The sequence below is a fragment of the Pygoscelis adeliae genome, unplaced genomic scaffold (genome assembly GCF_000699105.1).
Source record: "Pygoscelis adeliae isolate BGI_AS28 unplaced genomic scaffold, ASM69910v1 Scaffold262, whole genome shotgun sequence".
Lineage (NCBI taxonomy): Eukaryota > Metazoa > Chordata > Aves > Sphenisciformes > Spheniscidae > Pygoscelis > Pygoscelis adeliae.
In genome coordinates this window covers 370619-381341 of record NW_008824184.1, presented here as the reverse complement: position 1 = coordinate 381341, position 10723 = coordinate 370619, and the positions used below count along the sequence as shown (strand labels likewise).

Sequence of the window (10723 nt, the reverse complement as noted above, 5' to 3'; positions counted from 1 at the left end):
AGGTGGGCTGGGCCCCCATCCCCGGTGCTGCCGGGGCCGGATCGCCCCGGGACCGGGGGCACCGTCTTAGCCCCCGCTGCCGGGGCTCGGCTGTAACGGGAAACGTTGGTTTACGTGCAGGAGGGGAAACACGACATTGAGGGATCGGCCACGCTGTTTTACATGGTGCACTGCGGGAAAGCCCTGTACAACAACCTCCTGTGGAGGAACTGGTCCGCAGGGGCACTGTCCAAAATGGTCATCATCGGGAACAGCTTTAAAGGAATCGAGGAGAGGTGCGTGCAGCCCCCACAGGGAAAGGTGCAGGTGCCTCCAACAGCGTTCTCCTCTCCTCGCCTCCTTTACGCCTTTTTCTGTATTGCTTCTGACAACGTTTTCCAGATTTTGCTCACTTCCAACTTGCGGTCCTGTTTGCAGTCACCAGCCACCTCCCGCCTTTTCGATCCCACACGGCTGTTCAGAAAAGTTGTCTAAATTGATGGGAGCGTCATGTGTCTAATGCTGGTTACCTTGTGTTATTCTAGATTGCTGTCACGAATACTGGAGAGAGATTATTCTTACATAGCAAAGGTATGAGTCACTAGTTCTTTTTAACATTATTGTTTTTTTAACATTATTGTAACATTCTCGTTAAAAGCACCTTTTAATGAGAAAGGAAATAAAAATAACCACCCTCTTCTTTCCCATTGCAATTTATAATCTTTTTTCCTGACCACTACAATATGAAAAATGAATTGCTTTAGGATCATTCTACATGACCTGCAGAACACGCTGCACACAGGGCTTGGGTTAACGTAACACCATCCTCATCTTCACCGACTCCTAACTGAACTTTGCAGAAAAGTTCTTCTGCGTCGTACGTTAACTTTTTCCCCAAAATGCTCCTTAGGTCTTGAAAGGGACAGAAGAAGTGGCACTCCCCGCTCACCCTCGGTACCTGGACACATTTAACGACACCTCCGTCCACTGGTTTCCCATACAAAAACTGAAGGAACTCTCCCCCGAGGTCTGGGACTTCGCGGAGGAGCCGACGTACCAAGACTGTGACAACTTGGAGATCATCAGAAAGGAGGACAGAGCTGACCGGCGGAGTCCCGACCACTCTCTGCAGCAGGGGTGGGGCCTTGGGGCTGTCTCTTGTCCCACAGTAGCTCCTACGCAGCTGAGATGAAGCTCAAGCACCGACAGCATCGTCGTGCTCCGCCAAAAGCGGCAGCACCCAAACACTGAGCGTGATGGGACATTTTTGTATCCTAATTACTTAATAAAAGATAAAGCTGTGCTTTGACTTACGCTCACTTAACTACAGCGAACAAATTTAACTAAAACCTGCCTTTTAAGCCATCCGTACTGCATAATGATTGCTCTTTTGATCCCCTCCTCTTTCATAAACAATTCAAAGCCTTTGCGTGTACTACGCGCATTTCGAAGCATCGGGAAGGGGGGATTATTTGAGAGGGGGTTGTAGTTGAAGGTATTGGCGTCTAGTTCCAAATGCAGGCTTAGAAAAGCTTTCTCACTGGCAGAGGCCTTCAGCTGCTCAGCGCTACTGAAATCAGCACTTTATCTGTTCTATGAAGAATCAGGTCATCTCCCTCTAGGGACAAAAAGCCTCCGTTTCCCTCCCTCACCTCTGTGCCCTGAACTGCTGCGGTCCCACAGGACACGTTCTGTGAATTTGCTGGAAAAAATCTCCCCCCTTCCAGCTCTGCGTTGACAGGGCAGAGAGGGCACCCGGATCAGCTGACGGCCTGTGGGCAGGCACCAGGCTGAAGGAGCCACCACCACACCCGGGGAGAGGTGGGATGAGTCCCAGCTGTGCGTGGTAGAGAGGAGCCCACTGGGTGAGGGATGTTGTCAGGACAGTAACTCGCTGCCAGAGCTGTCACATCTCTGTCACCTTCAGGACTCAGCTAGACCAGCCCTCGCTCATCTGCTGTTGGAGCAGAGAATCACCTCCTGTGGTCCCTCCTAACCTGCTGATAAACCTCTGTCACGGGTGGCAATTACACAAGCATCAGAACTGCTTGTTCCTCCCTTCGCACCAACTTCCATGTGTGATTTCATCTCTTGACACTGCCTGAACAGCTCTTTTAAGAAAAAAACCCTGGCATACAGCTACGGTTTCACTCTATTTACAAATCTGTAGCTTCTTTATTCTAAGACAGTTACACTAAAAATATTAGCAAGATGGTCTTCACAGTTCGAAGTGGGAGCCTCACTTAGCCATGTCAATGAGACTCTGGAGAGAGGTTGGCACCCAAGTCTTTTCTCCTTGTACAAACACAACGCCTCTGTCAATGTAAATGACAATCCGTCCAAATGTATACAACTGCTTCCCTTCGTGCCGCTTTCCAATCACAGGCATGAAAACGATGTTGTGCTCCTCTGCTTTTGTCTGAATTAGGTCCTTGAAGTTCATTGGCACAGAGCTGGCGGCCATGCCGATGCCGCGCTGGGCCATGTTCTCAGCCTCCCGACGCTCCTGCATGGCTTCGTACTGAAAGTCTTTCCTCCGCTCGGTGTGAGTAAGGTAGGCGATGTTCTCTCGAGCGCCTGGCTGCATGTACCCACCTGTTTGGAGAGACAAAACATGTGAGAACAAAGTCCCAGTCCGTTTCTGGTGGAAGGTCTACAGGTAAATTCCAGTCCAGGACACATACAGTGAAGTCAATCAGTAATGCTCTGAAACCTCCTTTACACATTCTAATTCATTAAGTTTTATATTGTTATTGCTAATACAACATAGACTAGCTAGGTGAATTTGAGAACTGCAGCAGAAGCAACAGGATTTGTTACAATCCCAAATTGTATCTGAGCACGCACAGGAGAGGAGGATGCTGCACTGCTACTGGCGAAGGGAGAAATGTGAACAACAAAAAAAAATACTCCTCAAAGCCAAAACCTGGGCTGTGGTCTCCACATGCCACCGCTGGGTTACAAACGGCTACTGCTGCAAAGTCAGGCTAAGGATGGAGCAGTACCACGTTGCAGGAAGCAGTATTGCATCAGGAGTGCTCTCGCTATCAGCCCCAGTTCACTTTGTGGCTGCACGACGACTGTGCCAGAAATTTCTCCATAGGTGAATTCCTCTTTGTGCAACGCTTGCCTGTCGTTGTATGATTTTACCACAGAAATAAACATAACACTTTGTCCTGGTTTCGGCTGGGATAGAGTTAATTTCCTTCCTAGTAGCCGGTACAGTGCTGTGTTTTGGATTTAGTATGAGAACAATGCTGATAACACACCGATGTTTTAGTTGTTGCTCAGTGGTGCTTACACTAGTCAAGGACTTTTCAGCTTTCCATGCTCTACCAACTGAGCAGGCTGGAGGTGCACAAGAAGCTGGGAGGGGGCACAGCCAGGACAGCTGCCCCAAACTGGTGGGCATCGGTCGGCAGGTGGTGAGCAATTGCATTGTGCATCACTTATTTTGTATATTCTTTTATTATTGTTGTTATTATTATTACTATTTTATTTCAGTTACACTGTTCTTATCTCAGCCCACGAGTTTTCTCACTTTTACTCTTCTGATTCTCTCCCCCATCCCACCGGGCGGGGGAGGGGGAGAGTGAGCGAGCAGCTGTGCGGTGCTCAGTTGCCGGCTGAGGTTAAACATGACAGTCCTTTCTGGCACCCAGAAACCAAAATCTTTTTCTGCTTCAGTGAAGCACAGACAATTATTAAGTAGCACCTTACGGGTGTTATTTATGGACACAGCAAGGTAAAACACACTTTGAATTTCACTGCTCATGGGAGCTGCTACAATGCTGATTAGCCGGGCCATGCCTTAAATGCAGACTCACAAGAACCAAACGTTGCTGTACTGCCATCACAGTAAGCGGAGCCATCACCATAAGCCACCTACCAACACTGGAAGAGACAGCCCGGTTCATGATATCAAGAGCTTCATTAAATTTGTCTTTGATCGATGGATGTGCTAACACTTGGTCTGAGAACATGGACTTCCAACCCAAGTACCACTTTGTAATCTCTTCGTAATTGGGGCTGTTACTAAGCCAAGAGCACAGCACCTGCAAAACAACATGACAGGTCAAATGCAGTAGGACAGGTACATTTATGGAAGAGAGTCCTTATCGCTTATTACTGAGCTTTCAGTAAAAGAAAGGACCGCGACACTATGAGCAAACAGTCTGTTCTGATGTGTATGGAGCCATGAGTGGAAACCACCCCATTTGGTAGTTAAACCATTTCAGCACTGGGGCAGCAATTACTAGGCAGGAGTCACTAAAACACAGTGAATCAAGGCTGTTTACTCAGCCTTGATAGTTTCTCACCTGCAGCCACTTTGGGAAGAAGTGTTTCTCCAGCAGCCCAACAAGACTGGAGACAGAAATCATCCCCTCCCAGTCAATCACCCAGTAGAAGGCATCCATGTGCTGCTGGTGAGGGTTTATGATGAGTTCGTTCAAACACATCCCTGGGAAAAGGAGGAGAAGAGTTAGAAAAGAACTTGCCTCACAGTTTCTATCACTGCCCTGACCTATTTCACTAGCAACACAGATGATTTGAGGAGCACTTGTGTTGCATATTACCCTAAGGGACATTCGGGGTCTTTAAACTGTTTGGCTGACCCCTGGCACCGAAACAGTGCGCTTCCATTTCCAGCGATTACAATTTGCTGCCAGAACTGAGAAACTTAAAACGTTCGACTTTTTTAGACTACAGAGCCTTTTAGCCAGTTTACATAGCTGAATGGTGAATTACAAAAATCTCACGGTGAAAGCATTAGCATAGACCAAAGAATACAGGAGTAACAGAGAGGCATTTTATAGCTTGGTACTATCTGACAGCTAGCAGATACTCCTGTCAGCTGAAGAACAGAGGAATCAGATGATTTAGAAGAGTAAGACAGAAAACATTGAGAATAATCCAAGCACTTCCCCATATTTTCTAAAATGTCTGCCTCTGACAAAAATGCACGGTACTAGTAGCAGAAAAGAAGATGCAAGCTTGATCTAAACTTACTAATAATATTCTTTGAAGTAACACTGGCAACCATGTTAACACATATCTTTTCTAGGCGTAAGGGAGGAGATGGCAACGAGCAGATTCCAGAAATTCAGCACTGTTTGGCTTGTCTCACCTAGTTTAGGCACGATGTTTTTGACCATGAAAGCCTCCCATGACCCAGGTGTGAACACATCTTTCCAAGGCTGAAGGATAAGTTTGGCAGAGGAGTCACTGGGATGCCATTTCTGCAGTGCATTTGCCAGCTTGTTTCGGATGGGAGAATACAGCGGCTCTAATCGTGCCTGCATCAGGGGAAGCCAGGGGTGGATCCACGAATGGATTGGGACTGTGTCTGTCAAAGGATTCCAGCTTTCGACCTTAAGGTAAAACAGAAAAGATTAAGGTAAGTCCAGCCATCAGCAGTAAGTCTTGCCAGATGCAAAAAGAGCCATAATGCAACCCCCTAACTCCTAAATGCATCGGCAGAGGCAGCAAACAGGTATTTTAGAAGTTCTAGCTGACTGAAATTCAAATACTGGTTCAGAGCACAGCTTCATTCTAACACAGCCCTCGTCTTACCTCTTTCTGTAGCTTGGGGAAGATGAGCTGATCCAGAATGTTATCCAGTATCCAGACAGGAACAACGTTTACCCAGCTATCCAAGAAATCCACCATTGATCCACAGTTCCTCGGTTGCCACTGCGCCACTATGTTTCTGACATATGGCATCCAGATTTCCCACATCAGTCTGGGGGGGGGGGGAAATATCAAAGTTAAGCTTAAAGCTATAGCCCCAGGCCTAAATAAACCAAATGGTAACTGTTATTTAAAAGCTACTTCTTTTTATATAGCTGACAGCTGGATTTTAACAGACACATCAAGAGAATCATCTGGAAAGCACGCTTGTATCTGTTCTTTTCCATCTCTGAGGAAGCAGCACTTGAAGATGCCGCACAAAGTACAACTCATTTGCTCTTTACCTGTGAAAAGCATCTGTTGACAGGTCCTGCCCACTGTGTGATAACAGCTGGTCGTTTTCCAAAAGGCTCTTCCACTTGGCTATGATCTCCGTGCCATACGTACAGTCCTGGAAACGATAAGGCATGAGCAGCCTTCATCCATTTTCATTAATTTCAGCTGGTATCTACAAAGAGCAGGCTGATGGTATGCTCGGCTACCGACGGCTTTCTCACCCACTCAAAGGCAAGCTAGGAGCTCACAGCTGTGATTAGTAAAGCCCCACAAGAGGAAGATCCCACTTTATGGATTTAACGTACCTCCAGGGGTGGGGGGGAATAGCATAGTCTGAACTTTTTCAGGTGTGCAGAGAGAATTCAGACTCTTGCCTATCACAGCCGAAATGGCATTAAGAATAGACAGCACATATCTGACTACTTGAAAGACAGACCTCTCCTGCTTTTGCTAAAAACAAGGTCTAGAGACTTAGCTTTCATCTGCTTTTTCTTCCCAACACCCATGAAAGGGATTGATTTTAACCTTCAAGCTCCTAAATTGTTAGCCACGTTACAGAACAGCAGCCTTCAGTCGTAGCAAATGTCAGAGCGGGTGCAGAGTGGGTCCATCTTTTTGCACATGTTTATCTCACTCTGCCATGAACACTGGGAGTTTTCTCTGGAACCCTCCTCTCCCCTGCCAGGCAAGAGGAAGGCGCTTTTTCTTCCTCTTTCTCTCCAGACTGATAGGAATTTGGGACAAGGAGTGGGGGGAGGGAGTCAAGATAATAAAGACTACTTAAACTATCAAGTAAGAACTGCAGATAAATCAAACTAATACACACCTTGAGGGGATCCCAGTTCTTGAAGTAATCTTTCATGAGAGGATAGACTATTGCTACTGCCAGGTCTACCCTATCAGACATTCTGTACTCTTCATAGTACTTGTCTTGAAGGGTCTCAAAAATCTTTGCACACTCATCCAAGGTTAAGGGATTTTCACAGCTGGGCTGCATCCGTCTCTCACACTCTTCCACCATCTCCAGCACCTTGCTGAGATTGCTAATTGCCGTCTCCTCGTGCGAGAGAACTTCAGACATCTTCTGTATCTCATGGGTCAGGTTGACAACCATGTCTCTCTCGTACTGCAGCTGCCGGTCGTTCTGGATGATTTCCTGCTCTGTGATGTCAATGAGAAGTTGCAAGTTGTGCTCCAGCTCAGGCAAGGCAAATCCCTGGGGCTTGGAGTCTTTGCCCAGTGGCTGCTGAGGACTGTCATCTGGGATATTGTGCTTGTGGCTAATTTGACTGTAGCTGTAATAAACCTTTTGCTCCCGGCCCGTCATGTCTATAACCTTCCAACAAACAAGAACAAACATGTCTTAAAAAAAAATTGCATATCATGTTTAAAAAAGGAGGAAATCCCTGACTCCAAATTGAAAACTGGAGATTTCCAAGTTCCTTAATTACTCCAGGAAGCTACTAACACACTGAGGTATTCTGAGTGAGGCAACTGGCGATTACCTCTAAAAAGGCCTACTCCAGACATGAAGAGTCAGAATGAATAAGAAACAGTTTGGAATCTTTTTTTTTCCTCTTCCTATCTCAGTTTGACCATTTCACTGAGTAATTCTACAAGCAGTTACGATGCAAGTAGTATACTATTCATTATTGCATGGAAGTCTTTGGTACTTTTATACTTTTTTAAAGACACGTTCATTTTAGATGAATAATTTTATTAAGCACATAAAAGACAAATCCCTTACTATCCCTTTTATGCAGAAGATGGCTCAAATTATGTGCTTACTTGCACAATCCCAATAAGGACATCTGTGCTTTCAGAAGTAGATGAGCATTTTATTTATGACAAACATGAAACAATTAAACTTGATTTGCAATTTAAAAACCTCCACATTTAAGTTAATTTGCACTTTCCTGAGGCCAAAGAAGTTGCTTAAAAACAAATCCAATGTCCGAGGTGACACAGTGGCCTATTACATGATTCAGAGATGAGTCTGAGGCCTTGATTTTCACGAGGCTGCAGACAGGCAGTTCTTAGAACTGGCTTCTATTAACGTTACTGATGGCTAAAAAGCATTCACAATACCAAAGCGGACAAACTGTTTCCCAGAGATGCCACCTCTTGGATTATCCACCTTACCTTGACTTGAGACAGCTCCTTCTGAGGGGCTGAAAGCTGCTTGTTGATCCTACCCTTGGCTTTCAGTTCTTCTACTGTCTTATAGCTGTATTTGGGCTTTTTCTTGCCTCCATTAGGATCCTTCCGCCACTGACTGAGCTCTTTTTGAAATTCCTAAACAAAAACAAAGAGGAGCTGTGGTTGCTGCTCTTGGTCACGCCCCAAATTTCCCTCTATTTTCTGCAGGAGAATAACCATCAGATCAGTTAAGAATGCTGTACAGCAAAATAACTGGGAACGCGGTAAAGCTCAGTGACAAACCGGCTCAGATGCTGTGGTCCTGTCAACCACCCTATTCACAATGCCGGCAGTATGTTTCTGATCTTTCTTTTCTTTAGACAAGAGACAAAGACTATTTACCTGGGGGGACTGTTTGAAGGTGGGGTTCTAGCAAGACTACTGAAATAAACTGAGCCAGAAACAATAAAAAGAACATTACAGTGGCGAGAAATATATGTCTAAATGAAATTCACGTGCTATGTCTTTAGCTTATCTAAAATGAGCCCAAACAGCTTTCTATGACACAGAAGCTGATACCAGAACTGAGTTTTGTACATACAACACATCAAGGAAGCAGATATACCAAGAACCATACAAATACCTCCTCAGCTTCTTCTTCCGAGTCCACAACAGGGAAGTCCTGCAAAGACTGGCTGGTTCTTTCAGAGCCGTATGCCCCCACAGCTCCTTTGCCTTTTCTTTGTTTGGCCTCAATTGGATTGATAATACCTAAAAGGACAGTAGTTAGATCAGAAGGAGCAGTTTGTTTACTGAGAGAGAACAACAAGCGTTTTTCTTACAGTACTCTAAGTTGTCAAATCAGCACAAACATCCAGCCTGGTATTCTGCCTCTATCACCATGGCATCTTCTACCACTTCACTAATTTCTTAGTGGCTGTAAAATCACTTAATTCCAGCACACACCAAAAAAACCAAAGCGGAGTATTATTCACATCTGCATTTCACTGCTTTTTTATTCTACCACATAAAACAACATCTCCTTTTCTGTGAGCTGACTACCTTTGGAATTTATCTCCCTTATTTCTTTCTCTTTTTCTCTTGCAAAATAACAAGAGCATAAAACTGGTCTATTTTAAGTTAAAGATAATTAAATCTTATCATGAGGATGCAGATCACTTGCAAGAGATGCAAGAAAACAAGAATGAAGTCGTAAGCCACCTGGAGATGGCGGTCCTTTAAAGAATCCAATCTCTTCTCCAAATTACTCGTTAACAATAAACAACCAGACACATGACCACAGTACCTTGAGCATTCTTCCCGAGACCTCTTCCAGGGACGTAACCCATCTTCTGGAGAAGCTTCTGCCCAATTCCTTTAGTGTGTCTCTCCCAGCTGCCAAAATCCACGAAAGATTTTGTCCCCCCTACAAAGCCTTTCTGACTAGGCTTGAAATTACCACCCTGTTAAAACAAATAAACAAACAAAAAACCCCACACACAATATTAAGGCATCATAATAACCGAGCTCTGCATAATTTCACTCAAAGGGAAAGCTCTTCCCAGAAGCAATTCAGTTGTCACCACACCGCACAGCTCACTATGTCATGATTCGTGCATCCATGTAAGTTGCCTGAGATCTAAGGACTTTCCTGAAATTCCTTAGATAGAAAAGGAGAGGCCTGACGAACTTAGAGTGACAAGCTACCAGTTATTAGGCTCCACCACTGACTTTAGCTGAAGCTGATTCCTGATTCTTTCTGTGTTTGGTAACTGACAATAAGAATTTTAATTTTAATCTACACCATGCTCAGACTCGTCATACTCTTCTGTAAGATTAAAAAGTCTTTGGAGTTTTTGTTACCCAAAGAAAGGAAGCGAACCACAGATATTCTTTTATTTTAACCTCAGTTGACCAAAGGGAATATTAAGATAAAGAAAAGGGCCCAAAAGGACTGATGTTCCCAAGGACACACAACGATACATCAGAATAGCTCCAACAGACAGAGAAAATACCTCCCTTAACTGCACGCTGTCACGTGTGGTTCTCTCGTTTTAACTATTTCTTCCTTTCTTTAGTGCTCTATTATTGTTTCAGCCTAAGTTTCATAAATACGTTACGCAGAATTGAAAACTTCCTGGATAACTCACTGTTTTTAACTTCTTCGGCACAAACTCTTTAGGAATTTCTTCCTGCTTAACAGGCTTTTCATCTTCATCAGAGTCGTCTTCTGACATATCTTCAGCTGCTGACTTTTTCAGCCCGGCGCTGATGAAGTTCACGGGGGCCGAGTAATCCCTAGAGCTACGCCAGAACAACACCCGTGAGTGAATTCTGTTCCAGTGGACCGGCGCGCATTCCCAGACAAGCCCGGGGACTACTGTGCCTCAGACACCCCCCCTCTTAAAATGAAATCTTAAGAACTGACGAGCAGTTTAACACTGTTTTTGCCAGGAGACAACCGTTCTTTCCCCCCGGGCAGCAGGGACACGCCTGCACACGCGCCCTCCCCGCAGAGGCAGCTCTGCGTGCCCCACGGCCGCCCCGAGGGCAGCCCCAGTCCCAGGCCGGGCCGTTCAGGAGGGCGTTTGCAACCTGAAAACCACCGCGAAACGGGGCAGGCACCCGAGCCCTGCCC

At 45.4% G+C, this 10723-nt stretch overlaps 2 protein-coding genes across 2 annotated transcripts in view; one reads left to right on the top strand and one right to left on the bottom strand.

The window, feature by feature from the left end:
- Positions 1-1281, top strand: part of SRRD (SRR1 domain containing) — a 2871-nt gene extending 1590 nt beyond the window's left edge. Inside the window, exons 2-4 of the mRNA XM_009334422.1 lie at positions 121-275; positions 525-570; positions 890-1281. Of these exons, the coding sequence (XP_009332697.1) occupies positions 121-275; positions 525-570; positions 890-1171 (483 nt within the window). The 3' untranslated portion in view covers positions 1172-1281. The remainder of the gene's footprint in view (positions 1-120; positions 276-524; positions 571-889) is intronic.
- An 857-nt stretch (positions 1282-2138) lies between these two features.
- The window catches only part of TFIP11 (tuftelin interacting protein 11), a 10751-nt gene continuing 2166 nt past the window's right edge, over positions 2139-10723 (bottom strand). The window contains exons 2-12 of the mRNA XM_009334421.1: positions 10236-10389; positions 9392-9548; positions 8729-8856; positions 8089-8241; positions 6773-7282; positions 5955-6061; positions 5554-5722; positions 5108-5351; positions 4299-4441; positions 3869-4034; positions 2139-2574 (exon numbers count right to left, since the gene is read on the bottom strand). Of these exons, the coding sequence (XP_009332696.1) occupies positions 2219-2574; positions 3869-4034; positions 4299-4441; positions 5108-5351; positions 5554-5722; positions 5955-6061; positions 6773-7282; positions 8089-8241; positions 8729-8856; positions 9392-9548; positions 10236-10389 (2287 nt within the window). The 3' untranslated portion in view covers positions 2139-2218. The remainder of the gene's footprint in view (positions 2575-3868; positions 4035-4298; positions 4442-5107; positions 5352-5553; positions 5723-5954; positions 6062-6772; positions 7283-8088; positions 8242-8728; positions 8857-9391; positions 9549-10235; positions 10390-10723) is intronic.